This window comes from Cebidichthys violaceus, unplaced genomic scaffold (genome assembly GCF_023349555.1).
Source record: "Cebidichthys violaceus isolate CVI_PGR_0920_01 unplaced genomic scaffold, fCebVio1.0.p SCAF_15, whole genome shotgun sequence".
NCBI classification, from domain to species: domain Eukaryota; kingdom Metazoa; phylum Chordata; class Actinopteri; order Perciformes; family Stichaeidae; genus Cebidichthys; species Cebidichthys violaceus.
This window is the reverse complement of record NW_027176318.1, coordinates 14,645,035-14,673,027: the sequence shown is the minus strand read 5'-3', so window position 1 is coordinate 14,673,027 and position 27,993 is coordinate 14,645,035. Positions and strand designations below refer to the sequence as shown.

Below are 27,993 nucleotides of genomic sequence, written 5' to 3'. Positions count from 1 at the left end.
GAGGTGGCTGGAAAAACCACTTGACTCCTTCTCTACACCCCCCCCCCCCCCCCCCCCCCACCCCCCACCCCCCCACCCCCACCCCCCTAAACCAGTCCAGTGCCATTAAACATTGATAGTATACAAGACTACTATCGCTCAGGTCAATTACAAAACACATTGTCCACACCATTGTTCACAAAGAATCCTAAAATTCAAAGGCATCTTTACTGATTATGATCAAAAACAGTAAAACTTTGAGAATTATACTGTATTCCCCAATAATGAGAAAAAAATTCAACTCAGTTCAAGTCTTGATTTCCATCTCGGCATCCACCAGTGGGGTTGCAGGAAACTTTTGAGTGAATCAAGTAGACTACTAGTTGACTAGCGAGCTAGCTAGCAAACTAGACAGATAAACAGATAGATAGCTGGATAGATAGGTGGACAGACGGTCAACTAGCTGGCTAGCTAACTAGCTAGACAAATGGCTGCCTGGCTAGCTAGCTAGATAAACAGACATAAAATATGGGCTTTGAAAAAAAAAAAAAAAATGAGAGCCCGCCGTGGCTCCCCGCCTAGGTCTCTCTGTCGGGGCTCTTCCCTATGTACATCTCGGCCAGCTTTTTGAACTGCGGTCCCCAGTTGCTGAGGTAGTCGTAGTCGTGGTCCCCCTCGGTGGCGGCGGACTCCAGCGAACTGAGGGACTCCGCCAGTGACCCGCTGCCCTCGTAGGCGTACGTGGCCAGGGAGTCGTAGGGGGGCGCCGTCGGATCCGTATCGTTCTCCTGCAGCCGCCCGTTAATGAAGTCTCTGACGTCGGCGTTATCCTTTATCGGTGATGTCCTCCGAAAGGGAAACAGCATTTCGGGAATGATGTCCCGACGCAGCTTGTTAGCATCCATCACCTCCGGGTTGCGCAGCGTGCCGATATCAAAGGCCTGAGTGTCCTCCTCTCCGCCCCCTTCATCGTTGTAGCTGACGACGTTGTCTCTGACATCCTCTTTGGAGATGATCAGAGGCTCCTTCTTCCTCTGTCTCCGCAGGGCAGCAAACAGCACCACGATCACTACGGGAAAACAGTGGGAAAGACGGAGAGAGAAAGCTCAGCATAAGATGTGCGCCTCCTAACATGTGTCATGCATTAAAGAGCACAGGGGAGCGGGAGCGCAGAGGGGAGACACATTTGCTACCAGTGATAAATCCCCAACACTGCCTCAGGCATTCACCTCCTATTATTAAAGATTCAGTGGAAAAGCTTTTTCTTTCCTTTTCCCCTTGAACGGCACATTCACCGTATGAAATGCACGGCGGTTAGATGATCCTTCTCCCTCTTCTTTTTTTCCCCCCTCTCGCAGCCTCGTATCTCATCTCGTTCATTCTCTTTCAGCAGTAAAAGACAATTGGAGATTGCAGAGTGAGCATGTTTCCAGAGAGTGGCACTGTGTGGGAGCACATTTTAAATAAACACATCGTTTTTCAGAAAAAAAAAAAAAGGAGGAAACAATCTCTCACTGAGGACGAGCACAAATCCTGCTTCACCTCTCCTCCTTCCTGTCTCCTTCCTTTTACCTTTTTATGTTGTCCTACCAGCAGGTACTGTGGGTACTGAAGTTGTCTACTTGCCTCCCACCTGGGTGTTAATTACAACACCTCCAATGTGGGGTGTGGGTGTCTGTTTCATAAGCTTCTTTACGGACATTTGTGACCGACCGGTGCCACGATTTTCGACAGCGCAGTGGGCCGCAATGAGGCGGACCAGCTAGGAAGAGCCGTTCCAACTCGGAGTCAAGCAGAGGTGGATGCGGCGGGGGGGTTTATGCACGAAAAAGCGTCAGGTAATGAGCAGATGTCATGATATTTTGCTCAAGAGGAGAGAGCGCACAGAGTTTAACCTTCGACGCACTCGAAGAATATGTGAGGGAAGATCTGCTCGACGCCAGACGGGGGGGAATTTCCGTATTCGGAGGTAGAAGCAGGCAGATGGAAGAGAAGCTGGTCGAATATGGTCGCATCGCTAGTTTGGTCAGAGTGCAAATGGCAAATAAAGAACAGATTTTGACAGAAGAAAAGTGGGCTCTAAATGAACTCACGGAGATGGTTAGAGGCTCATGTGCAGCGCGGTAAACATCCGCGAGGACGGTTTCATTGAATCAGAGTATGTAAGGATTCCTACCGTCACAACGTCTCGTCACGAATGCTCCTATCAAGCACTGAGCCTGGCCAAGCGAGGTAAAGCTCAATGACAGTTGAAACCCATTACTTATTGATACGCCCTTGACCATGAGCACTACGCATTTCTGCTTTTTTTTTTTTTTTTCTCGCTGTGGTAAAATGATAGGCACTCCTGCCGTTGTGGCCCGTGTGCTGTTACACATTAGCTCACGAGGAGGGCTGAAGTGGGGCTTTTTTTAAAACCGGAGGAAAATGCACCGAACCGTTTCGCAAAAGGAGGATTTATTTTGCTAACGAACGGAGCGTCGAGCCGCCGGCGCTCTTTGCCGATGGAGAACTGCCGTGCACATGTGTACAGATGTGGAGATGTCGATCGAAGCCTACTTGGTTTTCAAAATTCATATACAACCACTTTGTTTAGGATTAAATTGTTGATAAGAGCACACATTTCTTCAAAGATATAGCCTCTTAAAAAGGTTCACTCATCCACTTTCAGGGGGCAGGCCCAGCTTTAAATACAGTAGACCCAGTTTTATTATAGACCCAGTTTTTTTATAGACCCAGTTTTATTATAGGCATGACTAAGACCTCTCACCGAGTATCCAATTAGTCTGAGTGTCCCAATGAGCTGTTATTCTTTTGGTTGTTTCAGAAGGCACTGACTTTACCATTCACATGTGATGTGCTGTGACTGTGATTTACTGTAAAGTAGACCGGTTCTTTATTTGGAATACTGTACCACAGCACTGTTTAAGGGCCGCGTCTCGTTGCGTCAGCCACTGTGAGTATTAAATGTCACGATAACGTTTTTTTTTTTTTAATACATTAAGATTCAGAGCCGGTGCCAGCCAGAGTTGGGGACTGCTGGCAGAAATGCATATTTTCAGCAACATTGTATCGATCGCAGTGAGTTGGGAAAGCTTTCAAATCGATGTCCTGTTTGTAATGATAGAAGCTGTCGGAGCAGACGCGTTCACATTTCTTCCTCTCTGTGGGCACTCAGCAGCAGCGCGCTTGAGCAAAGCAACTCAGTCTGCGCCGCGTTATCGACTTCAGCACCTTGAACCGGCTGCAGCGTGGATCGTATGGGAGTCCTGCCCGGGGCGCTGGTGTTCTGTGTTGTCAATGCCATTGACCAAAAAAAAAAAAAATCACCAACATTAAAAAAAAAAAAAAAAAAGAAAAAAAAAAAAGATCAAGATCACTGTTTGCTGTCGTTGAGTTCATTTCTCTGGCTCTCGTCCTACCAGGAGCTGTACAGACTGAAAGGACAGCTGCTTCTGAGGACAGTCGTGGTGGCCAAGGAGGTCCATGTGGACGTTGACGGATACATGCTTCTGTAGTTATTACATGCTGCTGACATTAATGTGAGTTTGAGGTCAGGCCAGACGTCTGCTTGTCGATAAAAGCGACACGTTTGACAAGTGGAAACATCTTTGGAGTTGATAGAATTGACCGTTTTCTAAAGCCCACCCCTGAACAAGTGACGTTCCAATCATCCTCTTCCTCCTCATGTCTCGGAGAAACTCGCAAAGTATGGATGGCGGCCCGCTGATGGCGCCTTGAATTGTGACTCGCGATCGCTTTCGTCCCCGTTTCAAGGCCACTTTTTACAAGAGACACTGCATTAGTGGTAACTCACATCAGTGGAGGAATGCGTTTCAGACTAATAACTTCACTGGAGCTGCGTGCGGCGATCAGCGCTGATCTTCGTGAGTCGGACTGTTTTTACAATTAGGCTCATTTGCATGATAGGGGCCACTTTTTTTGCAACAAATGTCTTCATATTAGATAATTGAAATACATGCAGTATAGCACAGGAGCGCCGAGACGCAGATTCCTCTTGTGAATGCGACCCTTTGACACTATTGTACAATAAATCTTAAAGCTAACCTCTGTATTGCAAACTGTTATCATCCAAACAGTGTTATACTGGCTGCATATTTGTTCATAATAGTGCTATACAGTATCATAGAGGGGCGGACGAGCGTCTCCCTCGCTGGTCATCGACTGGTGACGATGCTGACCCTTCAGACTGAGACACGCGGCTTTAGCCTCGGTCTTCATGAGGCGAGTGACCCTCAGGGTCTTGATTTAACAAGCTCAAAACAAAGACGAAAAGAATTGGAGAGTTCCCAACCAGCTCAAGGAGACAAAGTTAAACGTTGTCATTTGAGACAGCTATTGGCTGGATAATGACACGTCTGCTTCTGTTAACGTCTGTGTGAATGCACATTGTTTGAAAAGCAACTCCACGTTTCTAAATCTGCCTCTGTTATCACTGTAAATTGCATCTGTGCAATCCCAAAAATGGAAAGCTAGGCATGCATGGCAACAGTAACTAAGGGGGCAGGATTTAGTAAAGGAAACATTGGAGAGTCTAAGTATGAAGTTATTTACCATACAGGCAAAGCCTTGTGAGTCCAATTTGGGATTTATTTTTTTTTTTGGTTCTCTGCGATATATAAATGAAATTGACTTGAGTTGAGTTTGCTTCCACAAGCAGCAATTTGCAACCCTAGCTAAAAAAAGAAACAAACAACATTGCAAGACGGACACGAGGGTTCACATCTACATGGTCACGCACACACACGCTCAGATGCATGCTTATACATGGGGAGGGGTGGGGTGGGTGGGACTTACTGAGGAGGATGACGACACAGAGCAGGATGGCCACCAGAGCTCCAGTTGTGAGACCATCGGAGAAGGGCAGCACCTCCGGGTTGCAGGTCTGCATGTTGCCGCGGCTGTCGCAGGCGCAGACGCGCACGATCAGCGTGCTGGTGCTGCTCTGGATGGGGTAGTCGTTGTCCGAGATCACCACGGGCAGGAGGTACATGCTCATCTCACGCCGGCTGAAGCCTCCCCTCCGCGTCAGGATGTTGGCCGTGTTATCTGCGGGGTGAAGCTGGTCAGTAACGAGATGCCTCACTGAGCTAAGCGGACGCATGAAATACAGCATTGCATTCCGTATTTCATTTTCTTTTTATTTGCTGACAGACAGCCCATAATACATAAGCAGGGCCATTTAGAATCACGAGTAAAGACGACTAAATAGTAATCAAGACGAACACTAAGCATGTTAGTAACGACCTGCGTTATTTGACTTTATTTTTCAGAATAAAGTTTACAGTTCATTCAGAAGGACATAGTGGTTTAGCATGGCCACGCAATTTATTTTTGCAAAACTAATTTAAGTCCAAGGTTCGTTTGTAAAATTCCAGAGTGTCATTTCTAGTCTCCATCTTAGGTCGGCGACAGTCTTTTCATTTTGTCTGGTGAAACACATTTCAGTCGTTGAGGAGCTTCCATTAATATTTACTGTGATTCAGTTCTAAAACTGTGACTTGGCATACTGAAGCAGTTATGCTAAATAGAGAGCGAATATATACGTATTCAGCGTTTGAAGTTTTTTTTTCTCCAAATCAGTTCCTGCAAGTTTGCTGAACTGTATTTCTCTCTCTATGACGGGCTGTGACCATCAGCCTATATCACTTATTTCATGAACATATTTATTTTTTTGTAGACTAAGAAACTAGGATTTGTCCTTAACAAAATGCAGCATAGAAAAATGCTGCATTTTGTATATATAATGTATTTATTTTTTTGTATTCTGATCTTCCGGTTCCCCCTAAACACCTTTGGCTCTGTCAGTACTGCTGCTGTTGTTTGAACTGCTAGCGTAATTAGCACCGTTAGCTGCTAGCCGCCAGCTCTTTTCAGTAAAAATGCCAAAGATTGCGCGTCTTACCTTCCCTGTCAACGATGGTGAAGTTTGGATTGGTGGCACTTATGCTGAAGACGAACTTGTGTCCAACAAGGGGTTCGTCCGTGTCAACTGCACTTATTGTCTGAATCAGCTGAGGAGAACAGAGCGAAGTGTGAGAAAACACGTGCATCCTATTCTTAAACACTTAAACACGTGCATCCTATTCTTAAACACTTAAACACGATGCAGAGCACAGCGGGTCTGTTTTTCTTTTCTATTTCTGTTTGTATGCTCACTATTGTGAACAAAAAACAAGAGTAAACTGGGGCCAATCAGATACATTGTAGACAAATCTGCAATTAGCGAGGAGTGTTTGGATAATTAAAGGATTTGCTGTCTCTCGAAACACCAGCGCTATAAACACTTGTGTTGTGTGAATGGCTGTGCCCCGACACATGGAGGCAGCGCGGTGGATGCAGACATTTCCTCTGCAAATGTTAGGAAGCGACTGATAGATGATCGCTGCCAACTTCTGTTTGGCTCTTTGCCCAATAACACCGAGAGCTGCTTCCTAATGTCAGCGCTGGTTCTCCTAAGACCTCAAGCTCGCGGTACACACTGCAAGGACTGAGCCAAACACACCCTTCTTTCAAAATTCATTTTTTGTTGTTGTAACAAACTCAAAAAAACATCTGTGACTCCTAAACCAGAGGAGGAACCACACCATGAATTCTGTGTACCGTTACGCCTCTGTTCATATAGACCAGGGGTCTTCAACGGTTTTCAGGCCAAGGACCCCCAAACTGACATGGAGCAGGGACCCCCGACTATATATACGTATATATTGTATAAAGTTGTGTTTTATATTAAACTAGGCCTAGTTCCTTGTATAAACATACCTTGTTATTGTGCATTCAATATTAAGCTATTCAAATAATACACAGGTTCATATATTCATGTTTTTATTTTAAAGGTACAGTGGGTAGGGTGGCCGTGCATACAATACTGAACTATTAAAATAATGGACAGATTCATGTTTGGGGGAAAAAAAAATAATAGTCTAATCAACCAAAATTTCCGCGGACCCCTGCAGTACCTCCGCGGACCCCCTAGGGGTCGCGGACCCCCTGTTGAAGACCTCTGATCTGGACGAGCATGCATTGTAATCACCTGTCCTGCTTTGACATTCTCGCAGACGAACGTGTCGTAGGACATCGCAAACTCAGGGGCGTTGTCGTTGACGTCCAGCACCTTGATGAACACCGGCACTCGAGTCGTCTGCCGCGGGTTATCTGAAACGAGGAGAATCACGATGTAAAGGTCACCGAGTCGGTCGAGGTCAAATATGAGGAGCGCGAAATACAAAACTAGTGTTTTTTTAGAAATTGAAATTACTTATTTCGGTGGCCACCACAGAGATGTTGTGCCATTTGGACATTTCTCTGTCGAGCGCCTTCAGCGTTGTGATGGTGCCATTTACAGAATCGATGTTGAACAGCCTCTCAAGATCCGTATGCCGATCAATGGAGTATCTGAAAGAATAAACACGCCGGCGTGCCGTCGTTAATACCAATAATAAAAAATAAAAAATGGAAACCTCATGCCGTGGAAACGCGTAGCGCATTCTTGCCTCCCTGTGATATTTGCATACCTGTAATATCGCTCATAACATGTAAGATGTTCAGGCAAACACACGAAAGTCGCTCTTTACTTCATAAAAATGTGTTCCGCACAGTACATCACTCGCCCCCGAAAGACAATATATTCCACGCTTCCCCCTCATTGTCAAGAGATGATACATCTTTCCCCGCTCCTGCTCATTTGTCACAGTCAACTTTCATATTCCTGCCGAAATTTGAATTTGCAACACAATGCGCCGCGTGGCGCGGGCCGAGAGTGGCTCCTCCCTTTTTCTGTCGGGGACGGGCCGGCGCCACATATATATGTGTGTGTGTGTGTGTGTGTGGAGCTGCGTGAATCGATACAGCAAATTAGGCTCTTTCACTTTGACTTTGTGCCACGGAGGGCTTACATAACTGTGGGAAATACACAGAGTCTGGATTCACTTCACAGGGCCTCCGCCATCTTCCACCGGGGGAATAACCAGGAGGGACTCAGGAATAATATGCCCCACCTCCACACTGACAAGTAGCTAGTCTGATGGATTAGATATAGCCAAGTGGGCACATTTTCATTTCCCTGCTAAAACCACTGATAAGAGGAGGCGTTGTATTTCTACCATGGGTGTGCTTGTTCCTCTTATTGATTTTATACCAGCATAATTAAAGCTGGGACAATGGCTTTTAAAACAATCGCGTTACGGCAATACAGCATTGCTGGTGGGGAAATCTTTGCTTAACAGGTCACTGATCGATTCCTAAATTTACTAAATAGCGGGAAGTTAATTCCCGAGGAGGATGAATTTGTTGCTGAAAAGAAGGGGGGAGGGGGAGGAGGAGGAGGGGGATTTGTCAGTCTGGTCCCGCTGTGTTCGTGGCGCGTACTTGACTGGCTTGTTGTCGGCGTCGGGGTCCCTGGCCGACACCACGCCGACGAAGCTGCCGGCAGCCGTGTCCTCGTGGACCTCGATGATGTAAGGGTTCCTGGTGAAGACGGGGGGCTCGTCCACGTCCTCCACGGTCACCTTGACCGTGGCGTAGTCTTTGAATTGCAAACCGTGGATGAACCTGGCGTCTAAGTAGGTGTTTTTCACCTCCACTCTGAACTCGTAGTCCCTCTTGCTTTCGTAATCCAGCGCCTGGAGATGAAAGAGCATCACAAGTCAAGCTGTAGACTTTTTTTTTTTTTCCATGAAATTTCCGTCCGCCTCCAGGATTTTTTTTTTTTGATAGGCGACTCATTACATTCCATTTGTCCGCCTTTATCGTATTCATTCTCTCAATTCTAAGTTACAAATCCATGTGAGGAATGTCTCGGAGATCTCAGGAGGAATCTAAAAAGAGTTCCTAGCAAAAGACTGCTTTATATTATTCATTTCACAGGCTTAGCTGTATCTGATTTTACACCGCAGCTCAAAAATAACTTCTGTCATATGTCTTTCTCACACGTTATCACAGGGCTTTTTGTAATCTGAAACTGTACCGTTCTGTCTTGCCATTGAAGTTAAACATATATATTGAGACAATATATAAGGACGGCTCAAATTCAGATCAAATTAAAAGATATACTAAAGTGAAGAGAAGGTGAAATATTTAAACTACTCAAGAAAGTATGGTTGTAAAGGCATATTATTGTCCCACAGGTGGTGTTACTTGATGCATCTGTTAAAACATATTTCATTCCAAGGCTTTCTGTGGAACACTTCAGCATTTATTGAAGGCCATTCATTGCAGCTGTGTGAAAACATGTCACTTGTCAGAAGTGTTTTTGTCTGATTGCACAGCCGTTGTCAATCAAGTCACGGTCACATGACCGCTCCCAGCAGCTGCGTTCGATGCTGGATGCAGAAGCATGAAGCAGTGAAGCTCACGACGGAAGCGCCAGAAAAAAGGAAGAGGAGTAGATTACCTTTTTGATTATGATGACTCCCTCCTGCGTGGTCTGGTCGGTGATAATGTTGAACGTGTCATGACCCCCGACGATGCTGTACTCCATCTCAGCGTTACGCCCAACATCTGGATCGTCGGCCTTAATGCGTCCGATGGCACCGCCGATCTCTGTGGACTCCACGGCGGTCACGCGGAAGGAATCTGCGCGACAGCGGGTGAAACAAAGTCATCGCAGAAGGCTACGTCGGGCTGGGCCGGCTTCAACATTTTTAAAAACCAGTTTGATATGAAGCTGAACACCGGACCAGTGTGCTGGACTTCACCACTAGGTGTCACACTCGACTCATCGGCAGCTCCCGAGTGGAACACAAGGACCGTGCCATGATTTTTCATTTTCCCTGCGGCGTTTGCACGTTGCCGAACACGAAGTTTTGTGAAACGCGTTGCCATGATGCTTGTTGATAACGCGATGCAAGTTGGATTTAGCTCTGCGGCGCCATTGGCGGCAACATTGCCAACATTGCCAGTTGAGCTGGTACTCGTAAAAATCAAGCTTGTACACCCAGTCCAGTCTGCAGGACAAAATAATACATCGAATCTCAAAATGTTTTGATTTGGTCGGAGCGAGCGACGTGGTGCAATGCGCAGAGTAAGTCACGATGTATCTCGTGCAACCATTGTTGCAGGTTATGTGGAGACAAAAATGAGTTTAACAAGCAAGAAAGTCCAAGGACGGGTTGTGGATGGGTCCAACAAACACAGGACCTTCACCAAGGAGACCTCAGTCCTGTCCCACATGGAACCAACAAATGAAACGTTGACTCTTGTTACGTGATGTTGATATTTATATAGCTACATTGTTACGTTGTTATGTTATAATTTGAACACACACCATGAGCTTTTTTCTAACATTAACCAAGTGTTTTGTTTTTTTTGTGCGTAAACCGTTTATAATATCGTTTATAACGTTAACAACAATGCCTTTTTACAAGCGTGATGCGATACTGATGTGTGACATTTCTCTTCGGTTTGGAAATATCGACATTCAAGGTGTCCTTTGGTTTGCCAACGACTGGTTTGTACAACAGACCGGACCAGAAAAACAAGAAAAGCATAAACTCGTAACATATTGTTTTGAGCTTATTGTCTTCTTCTGATATATTCTTCTGATATCTTTTTGTTATTATTGTCTGTCTAAATTCTACACTCGTGTTAAACATGGGTTCCAGCGTCGGGAGGGACGGACTCTTACGGTTAGCGAAGCGCGGCGGACTGTCGTTGACGTCGGAGAGGGTGATGCTGACTGTGGTGGTGCCGGAGAGCCCGCCCATCTGTCCGGCCATGTCTTTGGCCTGGATCACAACCTGGTAGTTTTCCTTGACTTCTCTGTCCATGCCGGGCAGAGCCGTCTTGATGGTGCCTAGTGGAGGAAAACAACATTATTCCCACCAATTTTGCCAATTTAATGGAAAACTTCATTTGGGAAAAGTGTATCTTCTGTCTTACTGACAATGAGATAAGATTAAGATCAATTTCATCCCCGTGGCTCAACCATGTCTCCTAGGAAATTGCATCTATATACTGCTAATTTGGTTTGCCAATTACATTTTAAAGGGGAACTGTAATTGCTGCCTGGATTCTGTTCCCTGGCAACACGTTGCTACTGTCAGGTTTATGTACAGAATCCAAGTCGTAGGAGGTGGTCTGGGTCGATGTGCCTGCAGGGCTCAGAACGGTGAACCTAACCACACGCGGGACTCGTGGTGTCAAACAACGAAGGCATTTTGGTCAAAGATGACTTCTGCGGTGCCGCATGTAAATGGAGCCCAGCTGTTTCGGTCAGAGTCTCTGCCTTAAGCTGCCTGTTCAACAACATTGTTCTGTCTGTTGCAGTCATGTTAAATAAGCACATCCAATGTGTATTCAAGACAGTTTGCAGTTGCCGGAGTTGACCTTTGACATCGGCTGCCCGTTTCCCTTTGCCAGCGTGTGGGATACGCCGGCGTTTAGTGGTGAGGTTGCAACAGATCGGCTGAATCTGAATCAATAAAGCAACGTAACTATCAAATAAATATCCATAAATCTCTCCTATTTCTAAACAAAGTATGAGAGCACTCACCTTTAAGATCAAATTGCAAGTTAATGCTCGTAATCGCTTATATATATATATATATATATATATATATATATATATATATATATATATATATATATATATATATATATATTTTCAAACATCACAAGGGATCTTTTGCTGAAACGTGACGCTGCAGTTGACTTCCTTGTTTAGGTTGTGAAATGCTTTCTGATTGGACGCCGCCGTAGGTCGATTTAGCGCCCCCGCTAGTTTGAAGCTAGCTCGTTCCTATTGACTTCATAGGACATTATGCACACATTTAACATTCCAGCTGAAACAAATAATCTCATCGATGTTGATCCGAAAGGGAATTCGCTCTGTGGGTTCAGGTCTTGACTTAAAATAGGATCGGCAAATAAATCCTCATGCTGCTCGTTGACGTCTCAGAAACACGTGTTGCAGCGCAAGAGATCCGTTTACAGACGTCAAGAACCGCATCTGGGAGATCCTGCTGGCTTACCGTTTTCAGAATCCACAGAGAAGTACGGTTGTCCCTGGAGGATGCTGTATACCAGCTTGGCACTGTTCCCGTACGTCTCGTCATCGGCGTCATTGGCGGTTACTGTGGCAACAGATGTACCTGCAAAGAGAACGTCCGAAGTCAAAGTTTAATGCCGAAGCAGCGGTACGCAATCAAGTAGCCGACTGTTTGTTCATGTGGAGATCATGTTCCGTTAACCCCCAAACAGACCTTTTGAGCAAAGCAATGAGTTAAAGTGACTAATCTTTTATTCCATGTCAATTCCATGTAATTAGATGGCTTCAGGAAGGCAGTGACTTCTTAGTGGAATCAATCAGAGACATTGGTCAACGAGGCAGACGATGCAGCTGCTGAAACTGTGAATCAGAAGTAATAAGCCTGCCGACTATAGCGCGGCCTATACTGGCACCTCGATGCAAGTGATGTGTTTGATTACACCCTGTCGTCCTAGTGGATGGATCTATTAAGTGTCAGTGAGAATGGACGTTTCTACATCATCAAGACTTGAAGTGGCAGCACCGGAGCCAATGGCTAACCTCCATTGACTTACATTATGATGTGTTCAACCTCTATTCTTAAAAAAAAAAAAACCCGTATCATCATGTGTTTAAATGCAATCTTGTAAAATGTCGTTTTTTTCACGAGAAACTAGAATGAATCGAGTTGTTTGAAGATGTTTTCACAGCAATATAAGTGTGATATTAGAGAGTGAATTATGAGCTGTTTAACAGAAGCTCTAAGCAGCTTATAATAAATCATGGAAACAAGGTTTTCTCATATCCGAGCTGTGAGTTTTCAGATCCACAGCTGATGAGTCTGATGCATCGAATGTTTACCATAGCCTTAACTAAAACCATTACACACTCGTCATAGTGTTTTTAATTATACATGTTATGAGTGGATTTCAAGTTGGAAAGTACAGTATGCATCTTTGCAGGATTCCTGTTCAGAATATGAATAAGAAAGGAATAAGTTGATGCTAATCTTTGCATACAAGCGTTGCTGCTTTTAGCTTAGCGAGGTCGTATTACTGATGCATTCCTCCCTGACCTCTGTTGTCAGAGGTGTGGCAACATTAGATAAATACTGACAAGCTGCTGCTGAGGACCTGGAATAGAATTACTGTGCTCAAGGACGCTGCCGTTCCTATTTCCTGCTGGGAGTACACCCAGTACCCGCTATTGGGGAAGTGTTATTTGGCAACGTGAAACTAGTATCGCTCACGCCATCACTAAAACTACAACCACTTGGACCTTACACACAAGACACACGAGCCTCCGCGATGCAGGGATGGGTGCTTGGATGTGCTAAATGAATATAAATGATGAGATAAATACACATTTTAGGCGTTTCTCTCGGACGTCCTGTCATTGAGTCACTGTCGAAGTCCTGCATAATCCACCCAAGCGTTTCAATAACAGCACGCCGCAAATACTGTCCTTGGCATTCAGGAGACCTCTGCCGCGTCCTGTTTGGGTCTCTGACTGTCTCCGTGCATACTAATGAACCCTTGAACATCTGTCCCACTTAGTCCCAGCACTGATAGCATAAAAAGGGGAGCCGCTGGTTTTTCATGGCTGGCTGACTTTATTAACCAGTTTGTTCAGTCTGAACATATAAAGGCCCGGCCCGGAGACGAGCGGTGGTGACCCTGACCCACCTTTTTTTATTTATTTTTTTTGCCCGTATCCACGCAGCGGAGCAATCCAAGAACGGTGCGCTGTGAATTCCAAACAGGCCGTTGTGTTGTGTCTCATATAGACAATTGGCTTTTGATATGCACTTGATTGCTCCTGCGTATTAATTTTTTTTTGGTGGCATAATTGAGGATTGATCTCATGCCGCGCACATTATTTTCATAAGCTTTGTTTGTATTCATGCCAATTGGTTTATTTATACGACTTGAATGGAATGAAGCAAGGCGCAATGAAGCAAATCCTTAATTGGAAAGACTGACAATCTAAACTTTCAATATTTCTACTGCCTATTAAAAATGGCAAATGGCACTACTTGTTATGAATGCCCAATGAGCCCGGCCAAACAAATAATCACAAAAAAGAGGAAATGACTTTGAAGGAGTGAATGCAGCGTCACAATGGACCGGTCCATCTGACTGATGAACAACACCGTTCAGTCTTCTGCTTTTCCTTAATTGCCTTCCGTCATACTATTAATTATATATTCCCATATGCTTTTGCATTAATAAACCAATTACTGTTGAATTTATAGGTTTATTCAATTGTTATTTTTTTTTTCCCTTTCTGGTTGAAACCATCAAATAAACAATAACTGTAACAAAAAGCGGGAAAAAGTCCAGGATAATATTTGCCTATAGAGTCAAGAGTGACTTCTTCAAGTTGCATATATCGTCCAACTAATCAAGAGTTAACATCTCTAAAATAATATCACCCACGACTCACCAACTTCAGACATCTCGGGGACACTGGCGAAGTAGATTTCCTTGGCGAACTTTGGCTCGTTGTCGTTGATGTCGTGGATCTTGATGTTGAACTCGGTGTCGGGCTCCAGCTCCGCATTGGTCCTCCGGTCCAGCACCTTTGCGACGAGCGTGTACATGGCTTTCTCCTCCCTGTCCAGCCTCTTGGTGGCGTGGATGTCCCCGGACTTCTCGTCGATGAGGAACAGGCTGCCCGCCCCGTCTCCGGTCAGAACGTACTTCACGTAGCCGTCGCCTCGGTCCATGTTGGAGTGCAGCTGAGAAAAAAACACGAGAGAGACACATTTCTATAGAGTCGAGCTTGTCTTGCTCTACGGACTTCTAATCACACGCTCTCTTCTGACGAGAAAACACAATGCTGTGTAAAGTTAACATCTACTGAACAATAGTCCTAACACAGTCATGCTGCATATTTACGAGCCTGAATCGTTGCCTTTGAACACCTCTCCACATAATAGGTCATTTCCTTCTTTGTTGCAAACGACCGAGTCTATTTGCAATACTATGTGCTGTTTTTGAGTGTGGTCTAAAATGTGAACATGCATACATAAAATTCAATTAAATCAAATCAAATAAATAAATAAATAAACGGAGTAAAATGTGCTTTCCCTGCATATCTCCAAATTAAGCTTTGTGCCCTAGTTGGCAATTCTCTCCCTTCCTCTCTTTCATTTTTAATTGAAAACTACTGCAAGCATCAGTTTCAGGTGCGTTGTATCTCCCTGGTCTCCTCGCATGCCTTCATTTGGCCAGTTTAGCTCTTTTTTTTTTTTATATTTCTTATTTTCTTCTTCTAGCGTTGCGGCTGTACCTCGACACCTAAACTACACTAAGTCTGTATTCTGATGTCCCCCGAGTTAATCTACTGAACACGCAGGACATGAACAGTGCGAGCTGCACGACTTCCTCGGGAATTAACACACTGAATACACCGTTTGTCCATCTAGATGTATGAAGACTCTGAGATATTCTTGCGATCGCTGAAATGATGGCGTAAAGCCCACCGAGGGTCAGATCCGTCTCCGCCTCAGAACAGAACGCGGCGGCCTTGGCAGCCACGGCGTGGGGAGCGACAGATCAAATCACTCTTACATTTTTCTTCCAAATTGTGCCTTTTGAAATGTGATGAAAACCTGACCTACAGCAACAATTGCTAAAATGAGTGACCTCTGACCTCGGAGCGCCGTGGAGGAGTAACGGCGGCGCGCTGTGACAGACACTTGATTCAGGCTCATTACTGTACTGGATCTGTCAGCAGACATATTTAGAGCGCTCTCTCATGGGTTCACGTTTTAAATGACGAGCAGTTAGGGACACAGAATGTACGTCAGAAACATATTAATATTAATGTCTGCATGCTGTGAGGGAACTAATTATTTCTTTTCCCCGCAGTTGGAAGAGTGATGTCAACAGTACAACTTTCAATGGGAAGTCTGAGATGTATTGCCAGCTATCCTCAATAAATAACCAACAAAAAAAAAATGGGATGCAAATGAAAACAAGACGCTGTCAAGTTCAAATTAACAACGTGCGCGGTGCTGGGGCGTCGTGTTTGAAAATATTTTCATGCCGGTGAACTCCATTATCCAACGTCTATTAAAGAGGAATATCACTCAGCTTGGATTTTCACATGTGTTTGTGTTCTGGCGCCGTCTATTCACTGCGTGTGAATGTGGATTCACTCCCGAGCTGAACCGAAGAAGAGCCAAGGATTTACGACGCGTTATGTATTTGAAGGCTGCTGCTGCTGCTGCTTTTGACTTTGAATGATGCTGCTAATTTTGGTGAGCAGGATGATTTTTTTTTTTTATTTTTTTTTTTTGCATTGGAAGTGGCTTCATATCTGTGGTTTGCACATTTCCCCCCACCCCCAAAAAAACCTTGAATATTGTTCCAGTCACCTTTTCTCTACTTTGAAATCCATTGTCTGTGTAGCGGCTGCAGGAAGCAGAGCAGCATGCTCACTAAGCAACGCTCCAACATACATCATTACTGATACCATTCAAACACACCTCTCTGCTCCCAGCGTGATAATTGGACCATTACAATTTCAGACCGAGTCAGACCGCCGCAACAATTGCATTTTTTTTTTTTTTTTCTTCTTCTCCAAATCGTTTGATCGTATTCTTCAGTAGGCTTCATCTGATTAGAACCACATATCTGGTCCTGGTTGTTAATCCTGTAAAAAAAAAAAAAAAGGAACCTGAGCAGCGGAAAAAAAACAACAAACAAGGAGCCATCAAAGCAGCCTGCACCCTATGCTGCACCCTATGCAGCACCCTATGCAGCCGAGCCGTCTAAATGATAATAGGAGCTTCTCCGTCTTGTGCTGTGTATTTTTACATATTTCCTCTAGTCTACGTGAGCGGGATGCAAACCCTCACCTCGTGCACTTTTGCTAATTAATGGATGTCAACATAACGTCAGCTCCCTAATCATACGGGTAAACAGGTCTTCTTCCCGTGGCCATATAGATGTCCTTCTACTGCGCTAGTTATTACGAGACAGCATACCATCTAAACACAATAGTGGGTTCTGGACATATCAATGAGCCAGCAACACACGGAGGTTCATGATGTGATTACTGCGGGGATGTTCTTTAGAAAGGAAAATGAAAGAAAAGGGATGAGCAATTTCAATTTTGTTTGTGGCTTCCTGGAGAATACAAGGAAAGTCGATTTACGATTATTGCGTCGCATTCCGTTTCACAATGTCTCGTTTTGGTCTTGGGTATTTTTTTTGGGAACGTTTCCCCGGTGCCGGCTGGCCCTCGGCGGGCGTATTTCCTCTGCGGTGTTGTGCTCTAGATCGGCTTGGAAAGGACCGGGGTGAAGGTGGAGCTTGACAGCAACCCTATTTTGGGTTTTTACAAAAATCAGAAAGTTCTTCCTTCATCCAGCCTCTTAATTTGCAGTAGACTGATGCAGTCTTTTTTGTTTTCTTAATGCATGATGTTTCCAAGTCAGTGAGTGATCTTGTTAAATAACCGTCAACCTCAATTTTGTCCAAAATAATCCTGATTATGATTTTTTTTTTTCTCGCCTCACACTATTATATTTATTCAGTGTAATGACTTTAAATGTTGAAAACCAAGCCAAATAGATGTGTACTGACGCACACCGGAAGCGACTTCTATAAGTTAAGATCTAACGCGTGTCGTCAATCTCTTACATCTACTACATCCACAAAAAAACAAACCTGCATTGATACCGTTGACAGACTGTGGCACAGCGTGTTTGTTCGGAATCAAATGCTCGCACTACCACACTATATTTGCAAAGATTTAGCGGCTCTCCTTTCGAGGCCGCGCAGCACAAACCCAGCCTTTTCAAGGCCTTACAACAGAAGCACAGAAGAGAGCCTTGATGAGTTAAATCGCCTTGCACAAACACTGAGGAATTGTCGGTAAAGCGGCAAAATCATTGGCAATTCTGTTCAGGTCTCTGCTAAGCATTGCTCGCTGCTGCAAAGAGGAGATAGCGAAATAGAGTGCAGAACGGATACAGAATTACTCGTCCTGCCTCTTCCCCTCGGCCTCTTAAGACGTAGACAAGAAGTCCATAGTGCCGAAACGCTGCGTATAATGTATGCTATGCAGGTTGAAGTCGAAGCTCACAGTGTATCTCATTGTGATCTGCAGTTTCCATCGCAAGTTCTGCAAAAATCCGCGCAGCGACGTGTCGGTGAAGGCCTCGAGGACACTCATTCGGCAAAATATTAACACAACAAAGTGAGCTAACTCGCATATTCTAATTTCGAGCGGCACATTTTCTCTTACAAGGCACAAGACAATGGAGTGTTGCAGGAGCTTAATAGGATTTGGTTCACTTCAAACACGCCACTCAGATGCTCCAGAACCCCCCCCCCCCAAAAAAAACAAAAAAAAAAAAAAAGTTTTGCGGTGGTATTGCTCAGCATTGCAAGTGTTCACACTTCACAGGCCCGCTTCAGAAGTAGGGCACAGCAGCTGCACACAGCGAGTGCTCGCACTCATTAATGGCCCCCGCGGAAGACTTGACGCCCTAGCGCTCGATCCGCGCACAGCCGCTGCACGCCACAGTCACGAGGTATGCTACGCTCTTTGACAATACCAGCTGAGTAAGTGCTCAAAACCTTACTTTAACGAAAGCAGTTATTATTATTATTTTTTTTCCCCCCTCTTATCATTCTGTGAGGTACCCGTCAGCAGCGCTCGGCGTGTAAGCTTCAAAGCGGCGTGTCCTTTTTTTTTTTTTTTTTTTTTTTTTTTTGAGCACCTTGATAAGTAATATGAGCTGCATTTATTATCCGCCGCCGTCACAGTGGCGCTCCACTTCCCCCTTTTTTTTTTTCATCTAAAAAGCGAGCCGTGCTAGAGCGCGCCTTTACATCAGACTAGATTGTTGTAATCAAGAAATCAACCTCAAGTGACAGTTGGTGAGTGTGTGTGTGTGTGTGTGTGTGTGTGTGTGGGTTGATTGGAGAGGTTTGATTGAATGTGAAATAAACAAGATCTCCCACAGTGCACTGCAAAAGGCCATTACATAATCTTTAGGAGGGCGGCTTTGATGGCTCTGTGCTGGACGTTGGACGTGTTTCATGCATGTGTTCTTGGTTCTCTGTCTCCCTCACTGCACCTCTCTTATTTCTCCGCCATTGTCATCATCCATAGCCATACTTCTGTCTATCTATCGCTGCATCTATTACAGTTGCAGCGAATCAAAAACATAACTTTTCCAGAGCCTGTGGTGATTAGTTTAAAAAAAAAAAAAAAACTGCATCCCACAGACACTGAATTAACAACGATGTAAACGGCATATCTTTATATTCCTGGCGCTGGAGAACAAGATGGAGTTTGGCCTTTTTTGCTTGAAAAAAATGACCCAAACTATTAATCGGTTGTCATCGTAGGAGATTAGTTTCCCGCGGATGGATTTATCGATGAGTTGACTAATCGTCCGGCTCCAATATCTATCCATCAACTTGTTTTCTCTCCGTCCATTCGTCCTCTTGCTTGTTTCTTTTAGGGCTGCAACTAACGATTAGTTTCATTATTGATTAATTCCGCCCGCGCTTTTCTTGATTAATTTAATAAATAGTGAAACGCAGTTTCTCAGAGCCCGCGATAATGAAACGATTAATGGATAACGTTACTGTTTGTCTTTGCGGTTCTTCTCCTTTTCTCTAACTTGTTTCCTCCGTCCATCCATCTCTCCCTCAACTTCCTTTTTCCTCCGCGCAACCGTCTCTCCGTTTCGCAGTCTGTCTCTGTATCGAGAACTCCGACGTTAAACTGATTGAATTAGTGATACGGATCGCCGCGGCTTCTTCTGTAAAGCCGAAATGGCAGCGGGGGCCTGCCCTATATCCTTCCCTCGGTAATTTATTACAGCCTCATGTTTCTCTGACAGTTTAATGGTGAATGATATTGGACACAGGAAGAGCAGGGAGCCGGCGGATGTGATTGCTGTCATGCCACAGAAGTTGGGTGCCAGAGAGCATCAAAGAGTCGAGAAGAAAGCCACCACTGCACCAGTCGCTGACATGTCAATGGATGGCCCCATTTATAGTTAGCGATTGCTTTGCTGCTTCGTCACATCACACAACGAGGTGGATTTCATTGGCCTCGCTGATTGATATGTTTTCTTCCTCCTCCTTTTCTCCATATTCCATTAAATTCTGCTGTTCCTTTCTCTTCACCACATCAGGATGATGGTTTCTGCAGAAGAAGTTGTCACATCCCCCCCCCTCCCCCACTCAACCTCGCACAAGACACTTGTTTACTCCGGAGAATGAGGTGTGTGATGAAAGCTAGCTTCCTCTGAGAAAATTGGCTGTCGACAGTCACCTCATTTCCCTCCCTGGAGTTATAACGGTAGCGTTCCCCATCACACCTGTCTTTATAGTGCTAGCATGGGTGAGCTGACAAGAACCTCTCTGATCTGGGTGGGTGCGGAAAGGGGGGGAGCATTGTCCCGGAACTCTTCTTCTTCTTCTTTTGTGGGTTTTTAGGGGGGAAAAAAATGTCTTGCAAGAGCTGCAGTTTTATAATTTGTTCTGAAACCACTTTACGGTTATCGGAGAGTGGCTTTAGCGCTGTGCATGCTTTGAGTTGGATTTGTATGGCAATGAACTGATATTGATCGTCGCATTTGAACCTTAACTATGTCGGTGTTTCTTTAAATCACCATAGAATTACAGTCTTTGTCATACTGGATGCATTTCATTTACTTATTCATTCACCTTGTTTGTTGTTTGGCCTGTAAAACACGGCGGTGGTCTGGAACACTTGAGGGTCTGTGGAGCGTCACAGTTTGCTCTAAATAACTGAGCGATAGTTCCCCTCTCCTCACTGCTCGACGGTGGACTTTGAGGAAGTTGATTGGCTCTCTTTGAACAATAACTACGAAGAAATACGGGCAGCAAAACGTAGAAAACGGCCACCCCCCCAAAAAAAATTCAAACATTTCAAATATTTAGTTGGATTAGTGATATTTAAAATGTTGCCGTTTGTCAGACAATGCTGCGTGCACACAGGCATCTTGGGCGACTAATATGGCAACCGTATTTTCAGTTTTTGGCAACCCAAAGCTGACGCCTAATTACCAACCTGGCAACCACTTTTAAAAGTTAGCGTTGAGCCCTGCCACTTCTTCCATTTGGGTTCATTTTAATGCTGCCCATACACGTCCTCATGGTGTCATTTTGAAATAAAGAGAAGTGTATACGTCTTTTATAACCAGGCTGTTGAGCAGAGGTTGCCAGCAGGACGTTTCAGCTCAACTGGCTCATGACTCACGTACCCGTTGGTGTTATTGACTGATCTGAGCGGTGATTATGACGCTCGTCTTCATATTTAAACTTAAAGACGCCACATTTTTGTTGTTTTAGGGCAACAAAGAGATATAGGGGGGGGGGGGGGGGGTTTGTACGTTAATGGCAAATCTGCAAAACAGGAAATGAATGTCATTTTGATTCAAGACATGTTGGTGTGTTTTTCACTGAGCAAACAACGTGATAAAGAAAAGTAAGTGCACAAAAGGACTGTTGGAGACCGGAGTGAAAAGAGAGAATTTCATGTGCTCTCGCTGTGTATCTGATAGCTCCGGTTAACTGTGCCTGTAACAGCCAGCTCTCTGGCAGCCCCATTCGTCTTCAGCCAATTACCTCAAACACTTCTTCAACAAGCTAAACCTTCTATAATTAGTCTGCACACAATGCGTTTGGGCGCGTTACCTTGCCGACATATTGATGGTCATTTCCTGCGTATTCCTCGAGCAGAAAGAATTGATTCCACATCCATCCACGCTTGGACCGCTGGAGAATCCTCCCGTCACTCTCTGGCATCCCAAACAGATTCCCGATATTCCCAGGCGTGAAAGGCAGGGCGGCGCTGGGCCACAGGATGGAGAGCATCAGGAGGAGCACCACCTGATTGGTTATCATGGTATCCATTCAAGCTGGGAAATGTCCTGCACGACTTCTGAATTATGGTAATGAACTTCTGATTGGATGAACACTGGAAGGCAGCGTCAACAGTACAGACATTGTATTCCTCTCTTTGATGTCCTTTAGATCCCTGTGAAAAGAGGACATCTTTAGTGAAGAAGCACTTTTGTATCACCTTTACAACAGGCTTGAAATCCGAGCACGGCATGCAGACTATAATAGGGCAACACTTATGTACACAACACGCCCTGTGTCTCTTTATTATGTGCTTCACCGGGGCAGCGGCTAATTATGCAATCAGCAAATGTGCATTGTGAGAGTGTTGGAGAGCTTAAAAGTCCAAATTCACTTCAGTGATTGGTGATTTGTCTTGGATCAGAAACAGAAAAAAAAAAAACACATTGCAAAATGACAAATACAGATTAACGAACATTTTACAACTATTCTTCCCCAATTTTAAAACATATACATATATCCATCAAGTTTAAATAATCATATATGCAAAACTAATGCAGTAGGAGTCATTAGACGCACTTCTAAGGAAGTGATTAATGACTAAAAAATATATTAAAAAAAAAACAACAACATTGCAATGTAATTGTATCAAGGAAAGACTGCAATCACCGCATTGCATTTGTCAAATTAAGTTCCCTCACTGCAGCTACAGCTCCCTGGCATGTCTCCTGGCTCCCTTGTGTTTGAGTAGTAAAAGAGTGAGCGGCACTACACTAATTATAAGTCGCATTACCGATGATTCGCAAACAGTACTCCGCAGCCGGTGAGTGTGTTTGAACAGCAGCATGCAGGCGTCTCCAGGAGCAGAATGCTTCTGACAAAGAGCAAAAGGCGCCGACTGAAAAATACACTCGACTGGAACTCCGCTTTTATTTTCATGTCCTGCTTCACACTCATTCAGTTACAGTGCTACACATCAACCTCCACTACTGTGTAGAGATGGATTGCCTTTCTAAAGACATGATGAAAAAAGAAAATTAAATATATATATATATATATATATATATATATATATATATATATATATATATTTAAATTTAATTTTCTTTCTGGTTTCTTTCTGGTTAAAGGTTTCTCCTCTAATTTGTCCATGCATACATTACTGATAGTTACTTCCATATATTCGTATTATTCCCAATACACAATTGGAAATATGGGTTCCAAAAGGGTTCTTCCTGCAGGGCTGAGGTTCTGCTCTAAACTATTTTCTTCTCAAGATATCGCTATCTGATTAAAGAGTTTTTGTAAGACTAAGGGTTCTCGTCAAAAGAACCCTTTTCGGAAGTTCTTCAAGGACTGTTGAAAGCACACGTTGTTAAAAGAGGTCCACAGCCAGACCCCCAACAACTGTTCTGTGAACCATGACTGTTAGAAGCCTCATGGCTGTTGGACTAGACATGGTTAAGGTGGAGGAACATCTATGGGATGTAAAGGGTTCTTGGTAGAACTCCCCTGGGCAGGTTCTTGTTAGAAAAAAGGTTTTGGATAGACCCTCCAGTGGAGGGTTCTGGGTGGAGCCCTTCACAGATGGTTTAGATAATACTGGGTTCTATATAGAACTGTCTGAAAAGATTCCAAGTGGAACCTTTTATAGAATGTTCTACCAGGAACCAAAAGAGGTCCTCCTATGAGGACAAACCAGAAGAAAACCTGCATGATTTAACTTGCACCTTCATTTCTAAGAGTGTGTGTTATTATGTAGGACAACTGTACATGTGACAAATTACCACAATGAACATCTGGTATCTGAAGCTGTGATGAGGTGTTTTCGGTGGTCTTCTTCTGATACTTCACTTCGGTTGTGTGTCCCCACCACCAGGACTCCTCCTGATAGCTCATTTGGGTGCGCATGCATAATTCACGGCCTTTTGGAAGTTAATCCTAATAAATCTTGCCTCTCCTTCTAAAAAGGGTCCATTTAGTAGGGCCAGAGCCCCAGACCCGTCCGGACAGGCGTCCGCCGTGTCCCTCGGGGGGGGGGGGAGGGGGGGGGAGCCATGCAGAGACGCATGCTGCTTTAGCAATCCAGAGCTCTTAAATAACAACCGCATCGTCAGTGGAAGTATCCACAAGGACAAAGAAGAAATCAGTACTATGGTCCCATTGGAGGAAGTGAAGTACGGCACAGAAATGAACGTGATCAAATAAGTGCTGGAGCTTAGTCGCTCAGACAGTTTCCCTCCGTTGAAGCTGTTTAATCAGCAATGATTTTCAAGTATTCAGAATACTTATTGACTGAGTTGATCAAAGTTTTTCATTTGAACGTTGCCATTAGGACTATAGAACAAAGTGAAGCGTGCAGAAATGTGTTACGTCTTGGTCCCAGCGACGGTTGAACTGACCAAACTTTCCCATAATCAACACATCATTTTATAATAAACATGTTAGATAACGTAAATATGAAATATGACGGCGGGGCAGACATTTTAACGTCTCACTTTGTCAAAGTGCTGCTTCGTTATTAGAAGAGATAGCATATAGATTGTGTTGATACGTCTCCTATGTTATTTTTCCCATGCATGCCCGTAATGTGGCATGAGTGTGACAAGTGCGTTCCCGGAAAAAAATCAGGAAACGCCGCCTTGCAATTAATCTAGTCTGATGCTTGTGATTGCATTTTCTAATTATCATTCCAGCCTGTCCTTGAGTTTTAATAGCATTCTGGATATTAATCTTTGATGTGGTGTGCCTATTAAGCATTAGGGCCAGTGTGTCTTTTCAGAATTCTTCCAAACACTCCATTAAAGGATGAGCGAGCGTGCTGAATCAATGCCAGATCCTATAGAGCCGAGCTGAATTATCTCAACTCATTCAGCCTATTAAATCGTGGAGGTTTATTAAAAAAAAAGTTGTTTATGATCAGATTAAGAAGCAGACAGCTTATATGGCTTGGCATTAACACCAGAGATGTGAAGGGACCAAACAGTTAAATATGCTTTTAAAGTGTTGTCGAGGGCTGTTATTCCTAATCTTGGCTAAGACATATTCTGGCAGGAGCTCCGCTCTGCTCCATTTTTTTTTTTTTTTTTTTTGTAATCCACAAAATTATACATTCTTGTTTTGCTGAATAAGAATATCTTTGATCAGATATAAACTCGCTGTTCATCAGGATATTCTTCCTAGAAAAGCACAGCCTTGCATATTAGTCTGTATAAATTTGTATGCACACGCATCCCCAAAAAAAAATTCACACGCAAGCTCTCCCACCAACATTAAACCGAGCAGTGCAACTAAGCACTTTTATGGCTTCTCTGACTTTAGTAGGGCAATGATTATGTGCAGCAGAAGTCTGGTTGGGAAACCTTTTCTTTTTTTCTTGCATACTAAATATATAATCCTCTCTATACACAGGAGAATACAAACACCTAAACTGACCATCTGTGCTTCATGTGGCTGCAACCTTTGGCTCAGAGAGTATTTATAACGTACCGCTCTGTATATGTGGGTTCACCCTAACAATGCACTGTGACCCAGAAGAGGGGAGTCATAATAATAGTCAATATTTAGATCCTTCTGGTTTCATAGAAGCAACACACACACACACACACACACACACATGAATACACAGATGCAGCGTTGCATTAAAGCATCAGCCATCTTGAACACCATATACTACGCTAATATCAATCACATTCAAACCCCATTTTGATCATAGTCGGGTCATTCGATTGAGGAATTCAATAGGTGACGATATTGTATGAGAACCATGACTAAACGCAGACAGATGGAAACACAGAGATGGAGAGAGGGCAAAGGAGGGTTTGCAGGGTCATAAAACCGTTGCCATGATTAGTCCGGATCATCATAGACCTGCACCGTTGGACCAGCAACCCTGATTTACCGCCTCTGAACGCGGCGTGTTTTTTTTTTTTGGCAGCGGCGAACACTAAGCACACATGTGAGTCGTCGGATTTGCGAGGAAACTCGTGTTTTGTGATTGGCAGTTTGAGTAGCTCCAGTGATTGCTTTCTGGTATTGACAGAGCAGCGCAGAGCGAGAGTGTAAATCTGGCGTGAGGGGCGTTGATGTGCCGAGACGCGGCAGCCGCTCCAAACCTCCACTTGGTGGAGCCCTAGACCTTCCCAAAGTCTGCCTCCGCCGGCTGCAGTCTTTTTTTTGGCAAACCTCAGCGAGCTTTACTCATGTTTTGAAATCCTCTAAGCAATTTTGTGATACAGTGCACACTTCCTCGCTGAAAAGCTACTTTAAGAAAGGGAGGGAGGGCCTTCTGTTGACAGTGACATTTTAACATGAAATCCACTTGATTATAAGAAAAAAAAAAAAAAAACCTGCATTGCTTGTATTAAGGAGGACTTTAGTAGCGTGGATGCATTTCAACACGGTAATAATAGTGATGAATAATAAACTATCTGTCTCACCAGATATCCAACAACGCTGTAAAGGAACGTCTTCCCCAGTTTAGCCAAACCACAGCAATACACACACCGGCAAAAGATACCGTCAGAATATAAAGATGCTGCAATTTAATTATAAATGACTCAGATGTCCGTATTGATTCCATTATTGTGTCAATCCCCATCCTTGTTCGCCGTTTCCTCCAGAACATGCACAGCAATTGTTGTTGTTGTTGTTGTTTTTTAAAATAAATATTCACGTTTAATCCTTTAAAACCAGCGGTGAGAAGGCTCACGAGAGCCTCTGTGCCTGTGTGGGAGAACGGATTTCACCACTGAAAGGTCACTCCACATCTGACAATAATTCAGGGAGCGCGTTAGTGGCTAATTTGCACTAAACAGTAATGGTGTTACACGGATGACCCCGGTGCACACTACTACACCCTAATACATCACTTTGGCGTGGTTGCAATGCTGGCGGCGCACCCGAAGGGACCACTGTAGGCGGGTTAGAGGGAGCCGGGAAGAGTTAAGGGGGTGGATTAAGTTTTTGTGCCGCGGAGGATATGCACATGTACATGCTCGGCAGATCCGCTCTGCTCCGGCGCCGCGATAAACACCTCTGTGCGTTTTTTTTAGAGATAGGAATGGTACAGCGCCTCTCCATCAAATCTGCCCAGAGCACATCACAAGCATGATTCGCCCTCAGTGCATCTCAGCAGACAGGCGAATACATCGAGACACACACACACACACACACACACACACACACACACACACACAGAGAGCTTGGCATCGACACTTGAACAGGTGCACACGCAAGAGCAGATGCACACACACACACACAGACGTACATACATTTGTGTGTATATATATATATATATATATATATATATTGCGTACGTGCACAAGTGCATGCATCTGCATATGTTAATAAGATCCACTGATGGACAGTATGGAGTCCGGAAAGCACTGAGTCGAATGAAGCACTTTGGATTGGGTGACAAAGTTAATGTTGATCTTTAGAAAAGGACAGAAGGACCCCGAGCGATACACTGCTAATCCTGAAGTTACATATTCACAGTGTGACAGGTGTCACCATCTATCACTTCATTAAAAAGGGAATAAACACATGCTAGAAAAATACTTATTGTACTCATTTCTTTACGTTTTTATGAGCTTTTATAAGTTGAAATTTGCCAAAAATTGTACTGTTGACAATCTACAGTGGTGCCACCACAAGCAGGCTTTTTTTTTTTGTTTTGTTCATTTTCAAGCAGCAGATGAAAACATTCTAAAGACAAAATCTCAAGATCAGAGTATTGAGCAGCAAATCCAATCATTCCCTGACTCACTCCATCCAGCCGCTATCAACCTCTTTGAAGTTGCAACACTTCTGTCCGTCAGATGTCCACACTGCTGCGTTAAGTCTCGCTTTGTCCACAGTGCAACACAAACATACACACATCCACCCGCAGATCATCCTCTGGAGTCTTCAGGCAGACAAAAATATAAATATATATCCCTAAACGATAATCAGGGGGGGAAATAAAGCCCTTACCTTTTGATTCACACAGCTTAGCATCCATCCGTGTCACTGAGTGCACTGTACTGTGTTCCCTACTCCTTAGCAGTGCTTAGCGGCGGAGAATCTGACTCCTCACGGCAGTGCTTACATTCCAAGACTGACAACAGCACAGCTGGTGCGAATGTGTATGGCAGTGTGTGTGTGTGCAAGAGAGAGAGA

At 44.2% G+C, this 27,993-nt stretch overlaps 1 protein-coding gene across 1 annotated transcript; it reads right to left on the bottom strand.

The window, feature by feature from the left end:
* Positions 1-90: 90 nt before the first annotated feature.
* cdh10a (cadherin 10, type 2a (T2-cadherin)) lies at positions 91-27,921 on the bottom strand. The gene is made up of 12 exons (XM_068710220.1): positions 27,808-27,921; positions 21,664-22,006; positions 14,411-14,705; positions 11,970-12,089; positions 10,625-10,792; positions 9,392-9,573; positions 8,368-8,621; positions 7,259-7,395; positions 7,034-7,155; positions 5,906-6,014; positions 4,798-5,049; positions 91-1,048 (listed from the first exon to the last, which is right to left on the bottom strand). The coding sequence occupies exons 2-12, from the start codon at positions 21,880-21,882 to the stop codon at positions 558-560; spliced, it is 2,349 nt and encodes a 782-aa protein (XP_068566321.1). The 5' UTR covers positions 21,883-22,006; positions 27,808-27,921; the 3' UTR covers positions 91-557.
* Positions 27,922-27,993: the final 72 nt, after the last annotated feature.